This window comes from Oryx dammah, unplaced genomic scaffold, assembly GCF_014754425.2.
Source record: "Oryx dammah isolate SB20612 unplaced genomic scaffold, SCBI_Odam_1.1 HiC_scaffold_28, whole genome shotgun sequence".
In the NCBI taxonomy this organism is placed as follows: domain Eukaryota; kingdom Metazoa; phylum Chordata; class Mammalia; order Artiodactyla; family Bovidae; genus Oryx; species Oryx dammah.
In genome coordinates, this window is record NW_024070212.1 from 90912561 (window position 1) to 90939583 (window position 27023).

General features: G+C 43.2%; 1 protein-coding gene across 1 annotated transcript in view; it reads left to right on the plus strand.

Moving 5' to 3' along the window:
• The first annotated feature begins 21191 nt into the window (after positions 1-21191).
• SLC1A7 (solute carrier family 1 member 7) overlaps positions 21192-27023 on the plus strand; it is a 52625-nt gene continuing 46793 nt past the window's right edge. Inside the window, exon 1 of the mRNA XM_040231169.1 lies at positions 21192-21341. Coding sequence (XP_040087103.1) covers positions 21207-21341 — 135 coding nt within the window. The 5' untranslated portion in view covers positions 21192-21206. The remainder of the gene's footprint in view (positions 21342-27023) is intronic.

Here is a 27023-nt window from a genome sequence, read left to right on the forward strand (position 1 = left end):
AAAATGGATACAGATGAAGATTTGAACTAATGTATTCTCAAGTTTGATTTAAGTATGTATATACATATATATGCAGAGTACATCATGAGAAACACTGGGCTGGAAGAAGCACAAGCTGGAATCAAGATTGCCAGGAGAAATATCAATAACCTCAGATATGCAGATGACACCACCCTTATGGTAGAAAGTGAAGAGGAACTAAAAAGCCTCTTGATGAAAGTGAAAGAAGAGAGTGAAAAGTTGGCTTAAAGCTCAACATTCAGAAAACAAAGATCATGGCATCTGGTCCCATCACTTCATGGCAAATAGATGGGGAAACAGTGGAAACAGTGTCAGACTTTATTTTGGGGGGGATCCAAAATCACTGCAGATGGTGATTGCAGCCATGAAATTAAAAGACACTTATTCCTTGGAAGGAAAGTTATGACTAACCTAGATAGCATATTGAAAAGCAGAGACATTACTTTGCCAACAAAGGTCCGTCTAGTCAAGGCTATGGTTTTCCCAGTGGTCATGTATGGATGTGAGGAGTTGGACTGTGAAGAAAGCTGAGCGCCGAAGAATTGATGCTTTTGAACTGTGGTGTTGGAGAAGACTCTTGAGAGTCCCTTGGACTGCAAGGAGATCCAACCAGTCCATTCTGAAGGAGATCAGTCCTGGGTGTTCACTGGAAGAACTGATGCTGAAGCTGAAACTCCAATACTTTGGCCACTTCATGAGAAGAGTTGACTCATTGGAAAAGACTCTGATGCTGGGAGGGATTGGGGGCAGGAGTAGAAGGGGATGACAGAGGATGAGATGGCTGGATGGCATCACTGACTCAGTGAACATGAGTTTGAGTGAACTCCGGGAGTTGGTGATGGACAGAGAGGCCTGGCATACTGCGATTCATGGGGTCGCAAAGAGTCGGACACGACTGAGCGACTGAACTGAACTGAATTGATACATATATGCATATATAATACTGCACTCATCATTTACAGAATATGCATTCTTTATAGGCACATGTTGGACGTTTATAAAAATCAAACAGTCATTGGGTCATAAAGCAAATCTCTACAAACCCAAAGGATTACTTTCATAGATCCTCCTTCTCTGTTCACAGTAGGGTTATTAGAAAAGAATAACAAGCTTTTTCAACAAATGGTGCCAGAAAACTTGGATAGTCACATGAAGAAAAATTAATTTTACCCTTAACTCACACAAAAATTCATTCAAAGGGGACCATCAACCAAAATTTGAGTTAAAACTATAAAAATTTTGGAAAAAACATTGGAGAAAATTTTCTTGACTTTGGATTAGGCAAAGAGTTCTTGGATGTGACACTAAAGAAAAAAATTGATAAAAATCCATAAAAGAAAAAATTGATAAATTTGACAATAAAAAAGTTAGGGGAATTCCCTGGTCGTCCAGGTGTTAGGACTCTGGCCTTTCACTGCCAAAGGCCCAGACTCAGTCCCTGGTGGGGGAACCAAGATCCCCAAAGGCACACAGCACAGCCAGAAAAGAAAAAGAGTAAAATACATAATAAAAGTCATTTTTTTTAATGTACTTTAGGACTTCCCTGGTGGCACAGTTGGTAAGAATCAGTCTGCCAATACAGGGAACAAGGGTTTGATCCCTGGTACATGGGCTTCCCTTGTCACTCAGATGGTAAAGAATCTGTCTGCAAAGCAGAAGACCCAGGTTCCATCCCTGGGTCAGAAAGATCCCCTGGAGAAGGAAATGGCTACCCACTCCAGCATTTTTGCCAGAAGAATTCCATGAACAGAGTAGCCTGGTGGGCTGCAGTCCATGGGATCACAAAGAATCAGATACAACTGAGTGACTAACAAATTTGATTAAAAAAAAAAATGAACAGGAAGATTCCACATGATGCATAGCAACTAAGCCCGCTTCCCACAACTACTGAGCCTGTGTGCTCCAGATACTCAGCCCCTGTGCCTAAAGCCTGTGCTCCACAGCAAGAGAAGCCACTGCAACAAGCAGCCTGTGCATGACAGTGAAGAGTAGTCCTGCACCTAGAGAAAGCCCATGAGAAGCAATAAAGACCCAGCACAGCCAAAAATAAAAATAAATAAAATCATTTAAAAATTTGGTACCTTGAAAGACACTAATAAGAAAAAGAAAAGATAAACCACAAACTGGGAGAAAATATTTGTAAGTCATAATTCTGATAGAGGTCTTTCTTGTGTTGAAATATAACTTTCACAACTCAATAAGGGAAACAACCCAATTTTTTAGATAGACAAAAGATTCAAACAGACATTTCACCAAAGGACATGTATGAATAGCTAATAAGCACATTAAAAGATGCTTAACATCACTAGTCATTAGGAAAATGCAAATTAAAACCACAAGGAGATGCCACTTCATAGCCACTAGGATGACTATAATCAAAAAGACAGACAATAATAACTGTGGGAAGGAATGTGCAGAAATTGGAATCCTCATAGTTTGCTGACAGGAATGTAAAATAATATATTCACTTTGGAAAATAACTTGGCAGTCTCTTAAAAAGTTAGTATATAAATTTATGTTTAAAAACCTAGTAATTTGACTCATAGACATTGACTCAAAATAAATGAAAACATGTGTCCACAAAAGCACTTGTACAGGAAAGTTCATAGCAACATTATTCATAAAAGTCAAAAAGTGGAAATAATACAAATGCCCATTAACTGATGAGTGGGAAAAAATAAAACATGCTCCATCTGTACAATACGTATAATACGTCATCAGCAAGAAGAATGAACCACTTATACATGCTACAGTCATGGATGAACTTCAGAAATATTATGCTAAGTGAAAAAGTCAAGTGAAAAAAGATCACATATTTTATGGTTCCATTTATATAATATATCCACAAAAGGTAAAGCTATGGATATGGGAAGTGGTATGGTGTTGTGCCTGGGGATTGAGGTTTGACTGAAAATGGGCATGAGGGGCCTTTGGGGGGGTTATGGAAATCTTCTAAAATTGAACTGTGATGATTACACATTCAGTAAATTTACTAAAAAACATCGAATCGCATCCTTTACGCATCATAGGGGTGAATCATATGGCATGTAAATTACACCTGAATAGAGCTTTAAAAAAAGATAAATAGGAAAACTTATGCTGGGAAGATTAAAAAAACATACTTGCAAAAGCAAAACAAAAGGAAAATCCTTTTATTAAGTGAGGAATAAAAGAGAAAGAGAACTTCCTTAATCTTAAAAAGATTATCTACCAAAAAACTATAACAATAGCAATATTTATGATACAATTTTGAAAACATTTCTCTCTAAGATCAGGAATAAGACATGGATGCCCCTAAATCATGATTTTTCATTCAACTTTGTACTGGAGGTCTTAACCATGGCAGTAAGTGGAAAAAAAGTATAAAATGTTTAAGGATTGAAACAGATGAAGCAAAGCTATCATTATTTGCTGATCATATGCTTGTCTACATGGAATACCCCAAAGAGAATTTGGTAGTCAACAAGATACAAAATCCAGGAACAAAAATCAGTTGTATTTCTAGCCACCAGAAACAAGTAGAAAATGCAATAAACAGGATATTACTTACAATATCATCAACAAATATAAAGTATGTAGGAACATCTTTTTAGCACATGGAGAAAAATGATAAAACTATTGAACTGTGAAATAAAATTAATATTTTATGTCAAGACAAGAAACATTTAAATGTAAAACATTCCTCTCTGCCCTTTGACCTCATCTCTCCACTCCAGTACTCTTGCCTGGAGAATCCCATGGACGGAGGAGCTTGGTGGGCTACAGTCCACGGGTCGCAAAGAGTCGGACCCGACTGAGCGACTTCACTTTCACTTTCACTTTCTCCCCTCACTGTTCATCGCGCATCTGCGTTATGCATTGACCAAACCTCCTCCATCAGCGGGGATACCTGCTCAGCCATAACGAGCAACCTTTTTCCCAGCACCAACAATACAGCTTAAGCACTGTTTATAGTAGCCAGGACATGGAAGCAACCTAGATGTCCATCAGCAGATGAATGGATAAGTAAGCTGTGGTACTTATGCACAATGGAGTATTACTCAGCCATTAAAGAGAATACATTTGAATCAGTTCTAATGAGGTAGATGAACTGGAGCCTATTATACAGAGTGAAGTAAGCCAGAAAGAAAAACACCAATACAGTATACTAACGCATATATATGGAATTTAGAAAGATGGTAATGATAACCCTGTATGAGAGACAGCAAAAGAGACACAGATGTATAGAACAGTCTTTTGGACTCTGTGGGAGAGGGCGAGGGTGGGATGATTTGGGAGAATGACATTGAAACAGATATAATATCATATGTGAAAGGAATCACCAGTCCAGGTTTGATGCAAGATACAGGATGCTCGGGGCTGGTGCATTGGGATGACGCAGAGGGATGGTACGGGGAGGGAGGAGGGAGAGGGGTTCAAGATGAGGAACACGTGTACACCCGTGGTGGATTCATGTTGATGTATGGCAAAACCAATACAATATTGTAAAGTAAAAAAAAAAAACAAAACTTGAAAACATTCCTTCTTGAGCTTGTAAGAGGTCACATGACCTACTACGATGCCGCTTAGATCTCGATTGTGTAAACTGTCAATAGTAACGTCATTTTGGGCTTCCCTGGAGGTCCAGTGGTTAAGATTCTGTGCTTCCACTGCAATGAGCACACCCCAGTTGGGGAAGTAAGATCCCACAGTTTGCACAGAATGGCCAAAAAAACCCTGTACCCTGTCGGGCTCCTCTGGGATACTGGATTGTGTTGCCATGCCCTCCTCCAGGGAATCTTCCCAATCCAGGGATGGAACCCAGGTCTCTGCATTGCAGGAGGATTCTTTACCATTTGAGCCAGCAGGGAAGCCCTACATATATTGTTTGATATACAGTCCTCTGTCTCAAAAACTTACATAACTGTTTCTTGAGTTCTAATGCATGGAACAGTTCTCAGAGCTTTCTGAGATGCTCTTCCCAGGTTATAATCCTCAAATTTGCTTGAATAAAATTTCCCATTTCTTTTTTAGTTTGACTGATTAAGTTTTTGTTGACAGAAACAACTTCTAAATAAATGGAATGATATATTATGTTCATGAATTGGCAGATTCAAAATCATAAACATATCAAATCTGTCAAATTGAGAGTTTCCATGTAAGTATAATAAAAATCACAATTTTTTACCCCTGGAAATTGATGAATTTTTCCCCCTAAACTGTTTTCGTGCCTCTGTTGAAAACTATTATATTCCTGAAAAGGAAGAAAAAGAGACTTGCCTGGCAAAGTATCAAGAATTATCATAAATTTATAGTAATTAAGACAGAGCAGTAAAATTTATTTTATTTCAGTGAAAAGATAGATTTTTCAACATGTGGTACTGAGACAATTAGCTAATCTTGAGTGAAACATGATAGTCTTTTTGTTTGAGATGACCATATGATTTTTATTTTTCAGTTTGTTATGTGGTGTATCACACTGATTGATTCGTGCATATTGGAAAATCCCTGCATCCCTGGGATGAACCCCACTTGATCTTGGTGCATGATCTTTTAAATCTATTGCTGGATTCTGTTTGCTAGTATTTTGTTGAGGATTTCTGCATCTATGTTCATCAATGATATTGGTCTGTAATTTGTGTGTGTGTGTGGTATCTATGTCTGGCTTTGGTATCAGGGTGAAGATGGCCTCATAGAATCAGTTTGAAAGTTTCCCTTCCTCTGCAACTTTTTGGAGCAGTTTCACAAGGAAGTGTCAGCTCTTCTCTAAAAGTTTGATAGAATTCCATCAGGTCCTGGACTTTGCTTTGTTGGAAGTATTTTAAACATAGTTTCAATTTCAGTGCTTGTAATTGGTCTGTTCATATTTACTGTTTATTCCTGGTGCAGTCTTGGGAGACTGTACTTTTCTAAGAATTTGTCCATTTCTTCCAGATTGTCCTTTTTATTGGCATCCAGTTTCTCATAGTAGTCTCTTATGATCCTCTGTATTTCTGTGTCGTCAACTATAACTTCTTTCTCATTTCTAATCTTATTGATCTGAGTCTTCTTCCTTTTTCTCTTGATGAGTCTGGCTAAAGGTTTATAAATTTTGTTTCTTTCCAAAGAAGCAGCTTTTAGTTTCATTGATCTTTGCAATTGTTTTCTTTGTCTCTATTTCATTTATTTCTGCTCTGATCTTTATGATTTCTTCCCTTCTACTAACTTTATGTTTGGTTTGTTCTTTCTCTAGTTGTTTTAGGTGTAAGGTTAAGTTGTTTATTTGAGTTTTTTTTTTTTTTTTTGTATCTTGTGGTAAGATTGTATTGCTGTAAGCTTCCCTCTTAGAATGGCTTTTGCTGCATCTCATAGGTTTGGGCTGTTGTGCTTTCATTTTCATTTTTCTCTAGGTATTTTTTAATTTCCTCTTTGATTTCTTCAGTGATCCACTGGTTATTTAGTAGCATATTGTTTAGCTGCCACTAAACCCACTAGTTGTGTGGGGTTTTTTTTTTTTTTTGGAGAAGGCGATGGCACCCCACTCCAATACTTTAGCCTGGAAAATCCAATGGATGGAGAAGCCTGGTGGGCTGCAGTCCATGGAGTTGCGAAGAGTCGGACACGACTGAGCGACTTCACTTTGACTTTTCACTTTCCTGCATTGGAGAAGGAAATGGCAACGCACTCCAGTGTTCTCGCCTGGAGAATCCCAGGGATGGAGGACCTGGTGGGCTGCCGTCTATGGGGTCGCACAGAGTCGGAAACGACTGAAGCAACTTAGCAGCAGCAGCAGCAGTTGTATTTTTTATAGCTTTTTCATGTAGTTTATTAAAACATGATAGACTCTTAAATCAGTCTTTAACCAGATTGGTCAGACCTGTATAAGTAAAGTAAAAGTACACAGTTCTTGGAAATTTAGATGACAGAGTAATTTTATTCAAGGATATGTATGTTTTTAGAATAAGAGAGACAAATAATAAAGGAAAAGACTGATACATTCAATTATGTTAATAGTTATGTTTTATCTAAAAATATCATAGATAAGTCATAAATAAGGAAATACATAGAAATGATAAAGAGTTAATATTCAGGTTATATAAAGAAGATCTACAAATCAATAAGAAACAATAAACAACCCAATTAAAAATGGGCAAACAAACCAGAAATTTCACTGAAAAGGAAACACAGATGACTCACAAACGCATTAAAATATGTTTCATTTCAGTAATGAGGATGCAAATATGTACCATAATGTAGTGCTATTTCATACCTCCCAGAGTGGCAAGAGTTAACACTTAATCAACACCGAATGTTGGTGTGCATGTGGCGCAAAGGAACTTTCATAGACTGTGAATGAATGTATCAGTTGGTAAAGTAATTTGGAAACAGGTGGCATTACCTAGTAAAGTTGAACATCTGCATAACCTATGACCTAATAATTCCATTGCTATGTATGTAACCTAGAATCTTCCCCACTTGCAATCGTAGTAAAGAATGTTTATAATGACATTGTTTATAATAGGCAAAACTTACCAAAACACAGAGGTCCATCTATAACATATATGTAAAAAATATTCCATTCATACCATGGAATATTACATAACAGAAAAAATAAATTATAGCCACACTCAATAACACTGAATCTGTAGAGCATGATGTTAAGTGAAAAAAATTCGATGGCATACATCTACACAAATTCAAAAGTAGGTAAAACTAAATAATAAATTCAAATCTATGCACAGCAGGCAGATTCTTACACCTGTGCCACCAAGAAAGCCCATAAAGAAAGGAGTGGAATGATAAAACACAAAGTTTGGAGAGTGGTCACTTTGGGAAGAAAATAAAATAAAAACTCCTCTTTAGTCACCATGAGAGATGGTTAGGACTTATGCTCTTAATTATGGCATCATTAGATTTTACTGATCATAGCTTGATGTGGAAGCACAACAGCTAGAGCAAACTTGCCCCTTCTTAAGAATTTGGATGTAATTCAGATTACTCAGTGGCTAAGTAGCTGAGCCAACCTGCTGACCCCAACAGGAGCCAACCCCAACCTTGACTTCTTGCCTTGACCTAATGACTTAAGATTCTAAACGCCATTGCTCATATTGTCTTCGAGTGCCACATTCATCTCAATCAATGCACTAAGGAGTCCTGGACTTAATGAGAAAAGATGAGGTTTAATTGTAACTCAGTTAATCAAAGCCACTTCTGACCTTGGGTAAATCCCTTTCCTTTGCTGACATTTCTCCCCTCCTCTGTAAAACATTGCTTGTTCTAGGTCAGAGTTACTTGACTCATTTGAATACATACTCACTTTGGAGAAACATAAAATTTCACGGCCCTGGAGATAATGATATGGACCTTTCAGGGGAACATTCTCTCTCCCACAACATTTTGGGATTTTCTCGGCCAGTGGGGTTAGGTAGAAACAGCTCCTCTAGCCAAGATGTTTTTGTTGAGCTTTACTCTGTGATTCATAGAGTAAAAGAAAAGGGGATTTGTGTCTATTTGTCAAAAATGAAATTATTGAGTATGGGTTTTAAAGCAAAACCTCCTTCAGAGGTTGTGCCATACCCCTCAAGGGACTATGCTTTACCTCTCCCGCCCTGAGCGGAGAACCACTTGATCAGATGACCAGTCTACGGTTGTGCTCACCTCTGGTGTCTGGTCTGGGTATCTGAGAAGGCCCAGGAGGTGAGGTTTGTGAACTGCTTCCCTGAGCTTCTCATTCCTGCTCCTAAGAAGGCTCATCTCTGGCGGGGAGATTCTCAGTGATCACTGAAGACCCCTCTCTGGCCAGGCTTTCACTGAAGGAGGCAACTGGCCAGCTGTCTGTGCCATTTTCTCTTGTACGACTAGTCCCCTACTGTACAAATATGAAATCCAAACACAGGCATGTGTGGTGATGCAGAGAGACCTGTTTATAGTGGACTTTCTGGACAGCCAATTTTCAGCAGGATTTTATTTAGAAAGAAAGTGAAATCGCTCAGTTGTGTCTGACTCTTTGCAACCCCATGGACACCAGGTTCCTCTGTCCATGGGATTTTCTAGGCAAGAGTACTGGAGTGGGTTGCCATTTCCTACTCCTGGGAATGTTCCAGACCCAAGGATCGAACCCAGGTCTCCCGAATTGTAGACAGACACTTTACCGTCTGAGCCACCATTGTCCAGATGAGAATTTTCAGTGGTCACCACCCCACCCTAGGGGTGGGTGGGCAGTGTGAGAGAGGGTCTGGAAAAGATTGCTGATGGCTATAACCCAGTGCCCTCCTCCCTTCACTCTATCAGTTGAATCCCTTCTGCCATGTGCCCTCCAAGACATTTCCTAGCTTTTGTTGGCTTTTCTCTGGGAACAAGGAATTTACTACTTTCAGATATAGCCTATTCCATCCATAAACATTTATGATTGTCAGGTTCCAAAATTGCTGTGGAATATTGAAATAGGGATGTGGTAGGAAGGAGGGAAGGTCCAAGAGCTTTTGAATAAATTGCTCTTTTAAGCTTAAGCTTTCTTCCTTGGAGTCACTATAACTTGCAACCATTTATTGAGCAGTTACTATATGCCAAGCCTCTGTGTTAATTATTATTCATGTAAGATTCCATTGAAACATCCCCAAACCCTATGAGCTATATATATAATTAATATCCTCATTTCACAAATGAGGAAATAGAGATTCAGAGCAGTGAGGCAACATGCCTAAGAAGTCACATGGCTAGTTAAAAGTCTGTCTGACACCAAAGCCGTGCTCCTTACCACTGTGCTTGTCTGTCTTACAGCCTCACTGTAGTCTCATGAAGCCAGGAGTCATCTTTAAGTTGAAAAAGCTGAGCTTCAGAAAGGTCAAATGACTTCCCTGAGAGCATTCCTCAGTATTGGAATAAGAACCTAAATCTTGGCCCTTCTTCTGACTTTTTCACCCTCTACCCAGAGCCTCCATGCACTGGCCCACTCTCACCTTGACTTTCATCAGAAATTAAGGCTGAATCCATTCCTTGTTTAATTTCTTAATCTGATTTGCTAGCATCTGTGGTCCCAACTGCCCTAAATCAGCCTTTCCCCAGTCACTGACCACTATGACTCTGAAGACAGCTGTCCTCTCTCCCTCATTCTGCTTCCCCCATTCATTAACCACTGACCTCAGCCCCTTCCCAAAGGAAATGAGCGTCTGGCTAGCAGAGGCAGCAGGTACCAAGAGCCTGGACACAGGTTGCATAGGACTTAGTAGGCTGGAGTGGAGTGGGGGAGGAATCGTTCCAGAAAGGGTCCACACAGTTACTGCCATGCAGGTTAGGAGATGGAGCAAAGTCTAGATCATAAAGGAGAAAGACTCAAAATAACAGCCAACAGCAGAAAGATTCTTCAGGGAGGGCTGAATTGTAGAGAGAGGAAGAGCCCAGTTTTGTTCTTAACCTGATGCCTAGTTTCCAGGTTCCTTTCTCTTTTGGGGCCTCAGAGAATGTTCCATAATGTCCAGGGCTCCCTGTGGGCTTTAAGCCTGGGTGTTGAATGTGAGTTCCTTAAGTTGGTGGCTTTGTGGGCCCAGACAAGCAAGAAGCAGTGGGCTGGGAAGAAGTAAGAAATCACCTGGACCAGACAGTGGCCTTCAGTCTTTTCTAGCCCGCTGTGGATGTGGCCCCAGGCCTGCTGCCATAAAGGGGAGAAGTAGACATCAGAGAAAGACCAATGAGGAAAGTTGAGCCGCTGATCCTAAGTTCTGGAGCTGGCCTTACAGGGGATAAGATGTTAGACATTTTATACAAGAAAAGAAAGCCAAGAGTTGAATGACTAAGAAGATGTACTACTTTGCTGTGTCTGTTCAGTCCACTTTTATTTACTGAAACTATTTAAAAATATAGTCATTTATTTAGTTTCACAGGGTCTTATTTGCAGCGTGTGGAATCTAGTTCCCTGACCAGGGATCAAACCTGGATGCCCTGCGCTGGCAGGAAAGAATCCTCGCCACTGGTCCACCAGGGAAGTTCCCAGTCCACTTTTCTAACTCCTACCACATACATCTACAGGCTTACCACGAGGGCAGCAATTTTAAACAATGTGACCCTGCCCCCTGCCCCCTGCCCCTACTAACCACAGATGGTTGGTCCAAATCAGGCCAATTAGAAACTTTCCTGGCAACTTTGAACTTGGAGTTAAAGGGAGCTACTGGTAACCATGTTTCCTCCACCCGGACCAGAAAAGTGGAAATGCTGTGTTTTCTCTATTGAAGAAAGAATAATGCAGCCCAGATGTCACCACCAAAGTGTAAGCTCTGTGAGAGCAGAGGTTGCTGACTATTTCTGTGTATTGCTGTATCCCTAGGATATGCCTGGCACATAGTAATAATGATAATAATAGGAATGTGTATATAGTGCTTATTGTGACCAGACAACTGTCCTATCTACATCACACATGTAATTTATTTAATCCATGCAACAATCCTGTAGGATAGAACATTATTATCTCCATATTTCATATGGGGAAACTTGCCTAAAGCCACACAGATTATTGGTCTAAGAACCGGGATTCAAACTCAAGTTATCTGGTTTCAAAGTGTGTGCTCCTCATCACCATCTGACACCAAGTCTCAGTAAGCTTGTGATGAATGAAGAATGAATGAATGGATCAGGCAGGCAGAAAGGAGAGCGGGTAAGGAAGAGCATTCTGTAACAATTGACCGCCTAGCTCAGAGGATCTGTGCAGCTTCGTGCTATTCTTGCCCTTGGGCTCTGTGGAAGCCTCGCCATCCAGTCTTGTAAACAGGACTGGTTTCATGGGCATCAGAAGGGCCCCATGTATGGGTTAATGCTCTGCTATCGCCACCTCTAAATTCTTATTACTTTTATCTTTGAACCTGTTTTATAAGCAAAAGTCTCACAGGACAACGAAGCATGCACGTGAGCCGAGAAGATGCGTGTAGTATAAATGTCCTCCACTGTCCTCGGTGTCTGCACCCACGCACAATGTATGTGAAGCCCCATGAGCTCAGAAGTCTGGTAAACTGGAGATGCTTGGGAATTCAGCAAGACTCAAAGCGGGTACAAGGAGAGCATGTTATGTCTGCAACTGAGTAAGTAGGAGAGCTGAGAAAACACCATTTCCTTAAACTGAAACTTGCTACAAACACAGAAAGGAGACAGTGGTATTCAAAGAAACACAAACAACGAAGGAACCTTACGTAACTTTCTTTTTTAAAAAATTTATTAATTTTTAATTGGAGGATAATTGCTTTACACTATTGTGTTGGTTTCTACCATATATCAACATGAATCATCCACAGGTATATGTAAGTCCCCCTCTTCTTGAATATTGTAATAATAATAATATTGATAATAATAATATCATCATCATCCATCCCTCCCACCCCATCCCACCACTTAGGTTATCACAGAGCATCAGGTTTGAGCTCCCTCTGTCATATGACAAATTTCCACTGGCTATCTAACTTTGCATATGGTAAGGCACATGTTTCAACGCTACTCTCTCAGTTCCTCTGACCCTCTCCTTCCCCTCATGTGTTCACCAGTCTGTTCTCTATGTCTGTGTCTCCACTGCTGCCCTGCAGATAAGCTCATCAGTGCCATCTTTCTAGATTCCATGTATATGCGTTAATATACGGTGTTAGTCTTTCTCATTACTTCGCTCTGTATAATAGGCTCTAGGTTCATCCGCCTCAGTACAACTGAGTCAGCTGTGTTCCTTTTAACGCCCAAGTAATAGTCCACTGTGTAAATGTACCACAACTTCTTTATCCATTCATCTGTCGACGGACGTCTAGGTAGCTTCCATGTCCTGGCTATTGTAAATAGTGCTATAATGAACAGTAGGGTACATGTGTCTTTTTCAGTTATGGTTTTCTCAGGATATATGCCCAATAGTGGGACTGCTGGGTCACATGGCATTTTTATTCCTAGGTTTTTTTTTTTTTAAGGAATTTCCATACTGTTCTCTAGTTACATATCCTTTCTTACTGTGTTAGCCAACTATCTATATTGAAAATGATACAGAAGAAAAGGAAAAGACAGGACTACCCATAGTTTTTTTTTTTTGAAAGGAACCTTCCTATGCTGTTGGTGGGAGGTAAACTGGTGACAGCCACTATAGAGAACAGAACAAAGGTGACATTATTTTTATTTTTTTAATATTTATTTTTAATTTATTTGCTTATTTGGCTGTGCCGGGTCTTAGTTGCAGCATGTGGAATCTAGTTCCCTAGTAAGGGATTGAACCCAGGCCACCTGTATTAGGAGCTCAGAGTCTTAGCCACTGGACTGCCAGGGAAGTGCTCATAGTTCCTTTTCCCTTTTTTCCTCTGTTTTTTAAATAATTTTATTTATTTATTGTCTAGGCTGGGTCTTTGTTGCTGCTCGGGCTTTTCTCTAGTTGTGACGCACAAGCTTCTCCTTGCACTGGCTTCTCGTGTTGCAGGGCACGAGCTCTGGAGAGTGGGGGCTTCAGCAGCTGTGGCTCCCAGGCTCTAGAGCACAGGCTCAGTAGTTGTGGCACACGGGCGTAGTTAATCTGAGGCACGTGGGGTCCTCTCAAATCAGGGGTCAAACTCCCGTCTCCTGCACTGGCAGGCGCACTCTCCACCACAGAGTCCCTTGCGTCCTTCCTCACGCACCAGTGAGCCAAAGGGAGAGGATGTACCTGTAGAACGCACATGTGTCAAGAGGTGAAATACAGTTGAATTTGTTTTGTCCAGTGTCTCCACTGTTCTGGTTAAGAACAAAATACATATACATGTAAGAGTCACTACACATAGACTGTGTAATTTTGGTGATTCTGCATACTAGTTAAAAGCTCTTATATTTTGAAACTGGCATTGCAAATATCTTTAAGCATGAACGGGAAAATTCATGTTAGTAATTTAAGATTTTTATTTTTACTTACTTAAGACATTAAATAACAAATTAAAAAACACTATGATAAGAAAGACATTGTAGAGAAAAGAAAAAAGCTTCATGTTTTAGTACTTTTAATGAACTTTCCCCCTGCTTTTTGAACAAAAAGCCTCACATGGTCATTTTGCTTTGGGCCCCACAAATTATCAAGTCAACTTTGCTTATAATTTTTTTTTTTTTAACTGAAACTGGCTTGATTTAATTTCCTGTTATTTGCTAACAAGAGCCTTTGATTTGGAAACTTAATCTGAACTTGCTGGGGGTTTTAACTTTATATTTTGCTCCAACTATTATATTCAAGTGGGTGGAAGTGTGATGCAATGTAAAGAACACAGGCTTTCAGATGTAGCAAAGAACACAAGCTCTTTTCTAGATGTAGAAAAGAGGCTCAGAGAGGCTTACCAATTTGGGCAAAGTCACACAGCTTCCAAGGGAAGATTTGAGTCTTGAATCCAGCTGATCATGACGCTAGAAAGCTTAATAGAACATTCGGTGATCCTGTAATATTCTGTAATCGCTCTGTTCCATATGGTAGCCACTAGCCACATGGGGCTACTGAGCCCTTGGAATATGGCTAGTGTGACTGAATTCATTTTTTTCCTGTGTATAGCAGGACATGTATTCTTGTTATCATAACATTTTAATCTCATTACAAAGTGATTAGTGTTGTTTCCAGTGAAGAAGTCTCTACTGAAGTTAAGTTTAAGTGTGTGTTCTTGAACAAATCTAGTCCTATATTTATGTGGGTGCAGCCAGAAGTCCATTTGTTTGATTCAGTGGCTCAAGGGATGACAACACTGCTTTGACACCACCTGTCCTTGTCGAAGTCCACATACACCAGGTGACCAGAAATTCTTTTCAGGGACTGTGATAGTTAATTTTATGTGTCAACTTGACTAGATCATAGGATGCCCAGATATCTGGCTAAGCATTATTCCTGAGTGTGTATAGGAGAGTGTTTCTGGCTTAGATTAACATTTGGATCAGCAGACAGAGGAAAGTAGATTGCCCTCCCCAGTGGGGGTGGGTACCCTTCAATCTGTTGAGGGCTAGGGTAGAACAAAAGGGCACAGGAAAGAAATTCGCCCCCTTTTTCTGCCTTATTTCTTGAGCGGGACATCTCATCACATCTTAAGAGTACTGAATTTTAAATGTTATGTTCCATTAATTTCATTTTAAGTAATGCTATTGTGTTGGACTGAATAGATCCAAAACTTGTGCCCTTCCCCTTGCACTTGTCCCCAAGTCCTGCAGCACTTGATCCGACACAGTGATGCCTTTGGAGGGGCTGAATTGCTCACTGGCTCCCTCTGGTGTGAGGCTCATTGGCAGAGCCTGACACAGTAGATGCTCAACAAACAGCAACTGGTTTTGAGGGTGTTTAGGGCCATCTTCTTGGCACCCCACTCCAGTCCTCTTGCCTGGAAAATCCCATGGATGGAGGAGCCTGCTGGGCTGCAGTCCCTGGGGTCCCTAAGAGTCGGACATGACTGAGCAACTTCACTTTCACTTTTCACTTTCCTGCATTGGAGAAGGAAATGGCAACCCACTCCAGTGTTCTTGCCTGGAGGATCCCAGGGATGAGGGAGCCTGGTGGGCTACTGTCTATGGGGTCACACTGAGTTGGACATGACTGAAGCGACTTAGCAGCAGCAGGGCCAACTTCTAAAGATGAAGAATCTAGACAAGAGGCTGGACAGGGAAGAAGGAAGGTCATAGAAGAGTCGCAGAGAATGGGGTAACCATTCTCTGAGGCAAACACAGGAAAGGACCAGCTTTAGCAGAGGTCGGACAGCCCCTCAGTGACTAAGGCTCACAGGAATCCATGCCCAGCTGGGTTACTTGTCCACAGAAAACCTTCCGGGAAGGGCCCAGCCTACAGAGAGCTGGGAGATGCGTCAGGGAGGAGATGAAGGCGCCTCTGGTATGTCTCTGAAAAGCAGCCAACAAACCCAGAGCTGTCATCACCATAAACCCGGCTGGGAGCTCAGACAGCTCAACCTAAACTCACTTTGATACACAGTGGAAGGAGTGAGGCCCCAGGCCTGCCAGCCGCTCCGACTGTGTTGAGGTCTCCCTTTTGGGAGCAGCTCTTGAATCCCCAACCTGGGCCCCTCTTTGGAACAAGCTCTTCTCATGCCTTCCCCTTGATCAACACTCCCTACCCTGGGTTAACTCCTGGCTTATTCAGGTCTCTGACTAAATGACCCTTCCTCCAAGAAGCCTTCCTACACACACCTTCCCTGGCTGAGTCAGCCCCTCTGCTGGCCCTGGAGAATCGTTAATAATTAGCAAATAAATAGACCCTGCAACTCTCTACTGTGATACATCCTGCACAGAGTTGCCATGGTGAGAACCAGCCTGACTACAAACTCATTCATGCAGAGTGCAACAGCTGTCCTTGTGATCAGGACTCTTTTTTTTGACAACATTGTTTATCTTCTCTGTCCACAGCATTTTAATCAGTGTGGCTCAAATCTCCCAGGAAGTATCTCCCGTGCTTCCTGCTGCCCATCAGTTTCGGCTGCTCTGGAGGCAACTCCTTGCCCCTTGGGGCTCCCCCAGACCCGTGTCTAACTTTGAGGATGATCCTGCAAGGTATTTTCAAATAACATGATAACAGAGACTTAATTTTATTCACACAGATTTTTACTTCATTGTCCAAGCCACCTAAAATGGACTGGAGGGATTTCCCTGGTGGCTTAGTGGTTAGGATTCCAGGCTTTCATTGCCATAGCCCAGGTTCAGTCCCTGGTCAGGGAACTGAAATCCTGCAAGTCATGTGGTGTGGCAAACAAAAAAAAAGAACTGCAGTTAATCCCCAGTGGTGATTGTGAAAGGGCCTGAATTAGTGGGAAGAAAAGGAAGGGGGTGTACCTCTGGGGTGATTAGGAAAGGCTTCAAGGAAGATGTGGCATTTGATCTGTGACTTTGGAGACAGAGAAAGACATTCCAGGCAGAGGAAATAGCATGGGCACAGATGTGGAGGCCTGAGAGAAGATACAGGGCTCCAGGAACCCAAAGTTGTTTGCGGTTACAGGAGCCTAAGGTATGATGTTGAGCAGGAGGAGGAGGTGGGCTGGAGAGGTGAGCGCATGCAAGCCCCTGAGGACCTCAGAACCAGAGACTTCTGCCTGGAGGCTTCAGTGTTCCGATGTGCTTTCCCCAAACACCAGACTCATGGAACTCCCAGCTCCAGAAGAGGGCTGGCTTTCTGCACCCCCCTGTGGAGACTTCCTCTAACATATGCTAGTTTTATAAAGGCTCTGCTAAAACTAATAGTAAATTCCTGTGGGTGTCTGCAGGGCACCCAGGCAATGCTCTCTAAGCATACATCTAAGCAGGCATCACCGAATTTGACCCGAATTCGATCACAACCCTATAAACTATGTAATGTTTTATTATTCCTATTTTATAAAGAGGTAAAGAAATTTTATAGGGAGGTTAAGGTCACACAGCCAGTAAGTGGTAGAGCTAAGATATGAACTTGAGTAGTCTGATTTTGAGCTTCCTGGAGTAAAGAACTAGCTTAACTTTGTTGCATCCAAATTATAGTTTTTGCACATCTGGTAACATTGTAAGGCAATTGATTCTGTGGACAATGCGGAGCTTTTAAAGGGTTCTTATCCAGGAGCCTCTCTATTTGATTTGTAAATATCCTTAGTATGCTCGTTATCGGTCACGTATACTTTAGTGTGAATTAGTTTTTTCCTGCGTGCTAAGTTGCTTCAGTCGTATCTGACTCTTTGCAACCCTATTGGACTGTAGGCCGCCAGGCTCCCCTGTATATGGGATTTCCCAGGCAAGAATACTGGAGTGGGTTGCCATTTCCTCCTCAAGGGGATCTTCCCCACCTAGAGATCAAATCCAAATCTCTTACGTGAGAAGTCCTTTCCTACAGAAGTCCTTTCCTACAGCACCTCGATATTCTTATAAGCTCCCTGAAAGCAAGTATTGTATCAACTCATTGCTATGTCTCCAGTACCCAGCAGGGATGACATGAGAGGGTGCTATAAGAGTATTTGCTTGGGTCTTCCCTGGGGGCCCAGTGGATAAGAATCCACCTGCCAATGCAGGAGAAATGGGTTCAATCCCTGATCTGAGAAGATTTCACATGCTGAGGGCAACTAAACACATGTGGCACAACTCCCGAGCCTGCACACCCTAGCGCCTGTGCTCTGCCACAACAGAAGCCATCACAATGGGAAACCCTCTCACTGCAGTGAAGAGTAGCCCCCACTCTTCACAACTAGAGAAAGCCTGTGTGAAAGCAACAAAGACCCAGTGCAGCCAAAAATAAAAAAATATGTGAGTAAATTAATTAGCTAAAAAAGAATATTTGCTTGAATGAGTTGTAACTTCCCCTGTTGAAGACAGTGGAAGCAATGGAAAGGAAGGCCTGGAGCCTGGGAGGTGGTTGTGTCAGAGCATGAGGGACAGGAGATGGGAATAGTTGTGGGGACACCATGGGAATCTAAAGTCTTGGAGCCAAAACGGAAAGCAAGACTCACCTACTTCGTGGCTAAAGGCCAGGGCTGCACATTGACCAGCCTAGACAGCATTTAAAAAAATAGAGACAATACTTTGCCAACAAAGGTCCATCTAGTCAAAGCCATGGTTTTTCCAGTGGTCGTGTATGGATATGAGAGTTGGACTATAAAAGAAAGGTGAATGCCAACGAATGGATGCTTTTGAACTGTGGTTCAAAGACTCTTGAGAATCCCTGGACTGCAAGGAGATCAAACCAGTTCATCCTAAAGGAAATCAGACCTGAATATTCATTGGAAGGACTAATACTGAAGCTGAAACTCCAATACTTTGACCACCTGATGCAAAGAACTGACTCATTGGAAAAGACCCTGATGCTGGGAAAGATTGAAGACAGGAGAAAGGGACGACAGAGGATGAGGTGGTTGGATGGCATCACTGACTCGATGGGCATGAGTTTGAGTAAGCTCTGGGAGTTGGTGATGGACAGGGAAGCCTGGAGTGCAACAGTCCATAGCGTCGCAAAGAGTCGTACACGACCGAGCGACTGAATTGAACTGAACCGCACATTGATCGAAATGCAAATCCAAATGTCTACTCAGAATGTTTTCTCTTCTAGGCAGCAACTAAATCACCTGGTCAGTTGGAAAATGAGACATTTGTTGGAGCTGAAGGTGTTACCAGTAGATTCTTGGTTTTAAGAGTAGGAGTTGGAGGGAAAAAACACAAGCTCCTCTGTCTATGGAATTCTTCAGACCAGAATATTGGAGTGGGTAGCCATTCCCTTCTCCAGGGGATCTTCCCAACCCAGGTCTCCCGCATTGCAGGCAGATTCTTTACTGACTAAGCTACCAGGGAAGAGACTTGGAAGGTTGGCTTACGGCACCAAGGATCCTTAGAAAGCACCTAGGATGTTTGTCTCATTCTGTGGAAGACAAGACTGAGGTCCAGAGAGGGCAAGGTCACAGAGCAAGTTGAGACTGGAGCCTGAGGGTCCCTTCCCTGTTGGGGGCTCTGCCCAAGGCCTCAAGGTCTGCACCACTGTGCCCTCCCCCAAGACCCCCAGCAGTTCCTTGGCCCTGTCACCCTTTTCAGGGGAGGCAAACTTGTGCACACACCACCCACCGCAGACCCACAGACCCGAGCTCTCTGCTGTCACCTGACTGCCCCTAATGAGATTACAGACTCCTAGTGAAATAGAGCGTTAATTCCCTCTGGCTTTAAAGGGCAGGCCAGGCCACAAGAAATAGCAAAAAAAAAAAAAAAGCCCAATAAATAAACAAACCCCCTCAAAACAGACAAACAAAAACCACCTTTATCTATAATGCTGAACACAGATGATAATCCTAATAGCCCTCTCCCTGCCAGGCACTTTACAGCTCACCCCTGCTTTCACGAATGTACTCTGAGTGGAATGTTGCACCAGCCCTAAGGAAGTACATGCTGATTATTAAGTCCGTTTTGCTGGGGAAGCTGAGGCCCTGTGTGATTAAATGGCTGTTCTGGATTACATGGCTAGCAAGTGGCAGAGCTGGGACTTGAATGTAGATCCCTTGGACATTGTCATCTCTAAAAAATAATAAGCCCTGAGATCCTCCAGGGTTCCCAGGTTCAGGCTTAAAGGACCCTGAAGGGCAATGGGTAGCAAAGCCTAAGTTTGAACTCAGGTCCCCTGGACTCAAATCCTCCATCCCTGGGCTTCCCTGGTGGTTCAGTGACTAAGCATCTGCCTGCCAATGCAGGGGACGTGGGTTTGATCCCTAGTCCAGGAAGATCCCACATGACACAGGGCAACTAAGCCTATACACCACACCTACTGAAGTCCATGCTCTAGAGACTGTGCTCCAAAACAAGGAAAACCACTGCAATGGGAAGCCTGTACACCACAATCAGAAAGTAGCCTCCACTTGCAACAACTAGAGAAAGCCCGTGCACGGCAATGCAGACCCAGTGCAAATGCCCCAAATTAATTACTTTTTAAAAAAATTTACAAAAAAATCCTACATTCCCTACAATACTGGGAAGCACCAGTGAACCCATCCACCTGTCCATGTGGTGGAAACCAAACCAATGAATTCCACTCTGCTACTTACTAGCTCTAGGCCTGTGGCCAAGGGACTCTGGCTCCCTGGAGTCTTAGTCTCCCTTTCAGTAAAATGAAGGTTGGAACCCTGGGGCTGTTGGGATGATTCCCGATGGTTCACACAGATAACACAACTTGAACAGGCCTGCCACACAGCATGCCTCCTTTTGTCCCACCTCTCTTTGCTCCATCTGTAAAATGATGCTTACAGTACTTACTTCTTGAGATTGGTGTTAGAATTAAATGTGGTAATACAAGTCATGGGCACCTGGAACAGCACATGGCATACAGTGAATGCTTAATGTTGGTGATTGTTAGCTCTGCTAGGTAGCTATTATTATTAGTTTATTGTTGCTTATTACTGCTACGTATTGTCTTGCCTTCAGTTCTTTCTGGAATGAAGCAGAAGTAAAAATCAAACCAACCAAACGTTCCTCTGGTTTCTCCCACCAGCTCCTGGACATCTCCCCTCTTTAAGAGGAGCACTTGGCTTTGAGGTCTGAACCCCCAACCACGTGGCCTGCTCTAATTTCCCAGGCTCTAATCTGCTCCTAGCTCCTAATGATGCAGCTGGTAATAGGATTGTGGCTTCCCTCTGGGGCAGCCACACAGGCCATGGCTGTGGGGCTGGCGACTGGCGCTTAGCACCCCCAACCACCTGCCTGCTGAGGAGCCAGAGCCAGGACCCTGTGACCAGGCTGGCCTCCCGTGCATGGAATGGTGCTGTGCCCCGGGCCAGCAGGCTGGGCTCACCATGGTGCTGGGTGCCATCCTGGCACGTGGGAGGGATGTGTGCAAGCGGAATGGACTGCTCATCCTGTCTGTGCTCTCTGTCACCGTGGGCTGCCTCCTTGGCTTCTTCCTGAGGACCCGGCGCCTCTCACCCCAGGTCAGCCACGTGGGGCATCATGGGCTCCCGTCTCAGAGGGCTGGGTGGGCCTGAGGGATCTGGGGGTCACGTCCCCACTCCATGGCTCCCGGGTGACGTGACAGTGGGTGAGTCACTTTTCTTCTCAGGGTCGCAGTTTTCTCATTTGTCAAGTGGAGTGGGCTATGCATTGCAGGACAAGCGTGCGAGAGGAAGTGGCTGCACACTGGCATCTCCAGGTGAATGAGAGGCAAGGGTGCCTTGTGAGAGTACCCACTGGCTAGGAGCTGTGGGGCAGGGAAGAATGGAGTCTGTTGTTCAGCCACCAAGTCGTGTCTGACTCTTTGTGACCCCATGGACTGCAGCACGGCAGGTGTTCCTGTCCCTCGCCATCTCCTGGAGTTTGCCCAAGTTCGTGTCCGCTGAATCGGTCCACGCAGAATGGAGTCTATAAGTGTGCAAAGCAGAGAACACCTCCTAAAGCAGTTCATGGGCATCCTAGGCAGAGTGGTGAGACAGAGGGGCGTGGAAGACTTGTGAGGGGGGAGCGGAGAAAACTATTCACAGCAGCTGGAATGGACACTGTGAGGCTGGGGCTGGAGCACAAACGCCATCAGGCTTCTAGATCCTATCACCCAGCGGCGACGTGGGGCAACCTCGAGGAGCTCTGAGCAGGGCAGTGACATGGTCAGCCCTGAGCTTGGAGACATCCCTCTGGTGCTGAGTGCAGGGTCAGGTAGCGGTAGGCCTGGCAGGGGGCAATGAGGGGATGAGAGTGGGGATGGACAGAGCAGATATGAGAATGGCTTCCCAAAGGAGAAGCTCCAGGATGTGGTGGCTGATTGCATGTGGGGCTGGGGGACAGGGAGATAAGGTAGGCCCTCGGGGCTCTGGCCTGTGTAACAGCAGGGGTGATGACGATTTGCTTGAGGAAGGACCCTTTTCTCAGTTAGCACCCAGCTCCCGTGGGAGAGGGAGGGACTCTCATGGTGCTGAAGGAAAAACTAACATGATGCTGTTAAAATGGTATGGAGGACTTTATTCAGCGCTATTGTGATAGGTGTCAAGACCACGGCAGGAGGGGAGAATGATCAGGCACAACCCCAAATACAACGACGGCAGCTGGGGATTTTCAGCTGACGGGCACAGTGCAGAGGTCAGTGAACAGACAGCTACTGAGAAGAGACATCAAGGGTAGGGTAAGGGGATTCTTGCTAAACCCACTAACAAGATGCTTGCTGAAGGCAGAGTCGGGGGCTTCTCACTAAATTGACTTAGCAGGATTTTTGCTACAAATAGGTGAAGCAGGATGAAGAAAAGGCCCAAGGATGAGGCTCAGTTGAAAAGAGGACTCAGAATAACCTGTCTAACATTTGGTCATGGAGAGAGTTTTTGTCAGTGGCTTTCTGGAAGATTCCCTATCTCATAGAATTCCTGTCTCTGCAGTTCAGGGATATTTAATATGATCTCTACAACTGGGGCTCAAGGCATCAGATTTCATCATCCAGGAGAAGGAAAACATCCCTCTCTGGGAATCGAGCCCACTATTATGATAGTGATACAGTTAAACTGCTGTCAGTTATTTAGGGAGAAGCATGGACTCTGGAGGCAGAGAATTCTGAACTTGGACTCTACTAGTAATGGCTGTGTGGCCATAGGCAAAATCCTATCTCCTTTCTGAAGCTCAGTTTCCTTATCTGCAAAATGGAGGAGGTGGGACTATATGTCTGCTAGAATTGCTGGGAGGGGTAAACAGGGAGTCCTCAGTGACCAGATGCAGTGGGTGCTTAGTGAGCGTTACTTCACTCCTCCTTCCCTTACTTACGAGTCCAGGTCCTACCAAGAACCACCTCATATATCCCGAATCTGATAGAAATTTTTCCAAACCTGCTCCCATCTGAAATTACATTCTCCTCCCACACTCACCCCAGGCTCATCCCTCCACTGGAGCCCAGCCACTGGCAGTCTTGCTTCAGAGTCATTTGTGAAGAATCTATTTCTCCCATCAAATTTTGACTTGTTGACGATCATATGGGCTTTCTTGATCCAAAATGCGAGCCTAGCTGTGTCACAGGGAGAACACTCAACTAATTGCTGAATTAAGCTGGCAATGGCACCATCTGCAAGCCACTTTAATTTTCTTCAGCAGCTAAAATATATCTCTCTTGCAGGAAGATTATTTTGTGAAAACAAATTGGAATGCCTATTATTAAAAGCCAGACTCATCTGGGGCCTCCTTTGCCAAAGCTGCCTTCCCCATCTGTTTGGAAATGCAAACGTGTTCCGGTCTGGATTAACCTGCCAGATAAACTGAAGGAAGGATGTGGAGTCTTAGAACAATTATTTTGCAGGAATTGGCTTTCTCAGCATCTTACTTTGAAATCCAGGAGTTGTTTGTTTGATCTCTGCCTGTGACTCAGAAACCAAACCCTTCTTATTTTGTAAGCTTATGCAACAAGGCAAAAATCATAAACAATACGCAAAAGGGTAGAATGTCCTATTTGTGAAAAGAACTTACAAAGTCACAAGATTTATCTTTGGAAATGGGTATCTTGTTTAAAAACATAGATCATTTTGAGAGTTCCAGTTAAACCATGGTAAATTTGTAATTGTACCCATTTTTCTTTCCTTTCTGGGATACCACTAAAACTGTAGCAATGGGACTGTTTAAAGATATAAGCTCCCAAGAACAAAGACGATACAAAAGGAGACACTTAAAAAAGAAGTTGAGGAATTACAATACATTAGATGAAAAGTGGATGGAGCTGAATACTCTTATTTAGTAGAGCACAGAAAGCTGAATTCCGGTGTCTGTAGAAGCAGATACCACTTGAGCTTGTCTTGGAAAACTCCAGAAGGGCTCAGGACTTGAAAACACAGGGTGCTGCAGGAGGCAAGGGTCAGGTATGCTGCTGAAATCAGGGATGCTGGCCAGGATTTTGTAACTGGAGCAGTTAGACCCCTAGGTCCCTTCCAGTTCATGTAATCAGGGGATTCCTTATCTACTATCTCCCTCCCCCTGCTTGACACAAGGAACCAGAGAAGCTTGACTAAGAGATGTTAGGCCCACCTATAAGTGTTGGGAGAGGGGAGGTGATGAGGCTCATGCTTCAAGAGAATTAGTGAACAAACACCCGCATCTCGAGTGTGGGGCCCACCCATGACTGCTGTCAGCTGGGCTTAGGCACAGCCACACCTCCACCTAGCCAGAAGTAGAAAGGGACTTCTCAGTGAAGCCTCAGAGGAAAGACCTCCAAATTCTGCTGTGAAGGAGAATCCTTCCCCCCGTGAAACCACCAGATCCTCGCCCATCAGTCTTCCTTGAGGAGCCTTCAGCTGACAAGTTCCACTCATTCATACAGAAGTTTAGTGCTTCACACTTACACATAAGCAGAAGGCAAACTCAAACCTGCTAATATGGAAGATAGCGAGACCAAACAAATAGCACCGAGGGGCCCTAGTAAAGCATGGGCAATGCCAGGCGTAGAACACTTTCTAATCTTTTCTTAAGTGCTTCAGGTATATGAGAGAAGATACAGTGACTATAAAACAGAACAGCATGCAAAAGGAAGGAATAATTCAATAATAAGAAAGAGATTTTGGAAATTAAAAGTAGATGAGCCAAGATAAAATGTCAACAGCTGAGATAAAGCTGCTACTCCAGAAAGTAAAACAAAAAGAGATGAAAATAGAAAAAGAATATATAAGAAAATTAGAATGTCCAACACTCAACTTACTAATGAAAGTTTTAAAGAGAGCTAACAGAAAAAAAGTGGAGAGAACAATTTCACAAAGAAAACAAGACTATTTCTCAGAAGTGAAAGGTATAAGCACAGTACTATGAATTTTTTTTAAAAAGATGCTCATACCATGGTCCATTACCATGAAAATTACCCAAAAAGCTAGAGATAAATAAACGACCCTAAAATGGTTCTGAGAGAATATAACAGGTCTAATGTGAAGAATGGGCTTCTTAGGTGGAGTTAGTAGTAAAGAACTCGCCTGCCAATGCAGTAGACATAAGAGACACAGGTTCGATCCCTGGGTCGGGAAGATCTCAAGGAGGAGGGCATGGCAACCCACTTGAGTATTCTTGCCTGGAGAATCCCATGGACAGAGGAGCCTGGCAGGCTACAGTTCATAGGAATCTACCAAAGGAGATGCTCCAGCAAAACAAGGAGGCAAACCAAGAAGACAAGGATCCAGGAAAGAAGGGATCCTAGACAGGACAAAGTCCCAAAGAAGAGACCCGTGACAACCACTGCCCTAGACAGCAGTCTACACAGCCTGGAAAAACAGGATGGAGAGCTTTTGGACTGAGACCCCAGGAGCCTAAAAAGGGACCCAAGTGTCTGAGTATATAGGAAATACTATTGGTAGGCATTTTAAAAGAGATGTTAAAGCCTTTTGAAGAAACTAATGAATGGTTCACAGAAAACAAGGTAAATGAAAACTCAGTTATTAATTTCAGGAAGTAAATGAAGATTGTACAAAAGAGGGCCATGGTTGGTTCAACAGTGAGCAATATGTTGTGACCAAAATTTTTAAATCTTGGCAATTAGTTTAACCAAAAAACGATATAATGGTGAAATGATAGGAGGGAAAAGGGAGTAAGAACTCAGCCCTCATCCGTCATGGCTGGGAGTTAACAGATGTCACAAAGACATGTCTGGGAATAGCATCATAACCATATTATTTACAAATGACAATACCAAAGGAGAAACGGCTAGAGCAGTTGAGGATGGGCACTCCTGGGAAGTTGGGGTTGAGGATAAAGATGGATGAGGAATGGCTGTTTTTTATCATTATGTGGCATGTTTCTTCAGTTGTGTCTGACTCTTTTGTGATCCCATTGACTGTAGACTGCCAGGCTCCTCTGTCCATGGGGATGCTCCAGGTAAGAGTACTGGAGTGAGTAGCCGTGCCCTCCTCTGGAGGATCTTCCCGACGTGGAGATCAAACCTGAGTATCTTACGTCTCATTATAGTGCTATCTAAAGTAAAGAATATATAGGAGATGGGAATACCAAACCACTTTACCTGCCTCCTGAGAAACCTGTATGCAGGTCAAGAAGCAACAGAACCGGACATGGAACAATAGACTGGCTCAAAATTGGGAAAGGAGTACATCAAGGCTGTATATTGTCACCCTGCTTATTTAACTTACATGCAGAGTACATTGTGTGAAATGCTGGGCTGGATGAAGCACAAGCTGGAATCCAGATTGCAGGGAGAAATATCAATAACCTCAGATATGCAGATTATACCACCCTAATGGCAGAAAGTGAAGAGGAACTAAAGAGCCTCTTGATGAAGGCAAAAGAGGAGAGTGAAAAAGCTGCCTTAAAACTCAACATTCAGAAAACAAAGATCATGGGACCTGGTCCCATCACTTCACTGCAAATAGAGGGGGAAACAATGGAAAGAGTGACAGACTCTATCTCCCTGGGCTCTAAAATCACTGCAGATGGTGACTGCAGCCAGGAAATTAAAAGACGCTTGCTGCTTGGAAGAAAAACTATGACCAGCCTAGACAGCATGTTGAAAAGCAGAGACTTTAGTTTGGACAAAAGCCCATCGAGTCAAAGCTATGGTTTTTCAAGTAGTCATGTATGGATGTGCGAGTTGGACCATAAAGAAGGTTGAGCACCAAATAATTGATGCTTTTGAACTGTGGTATTAGAGAGTTCTCTAGAGTTCCTTG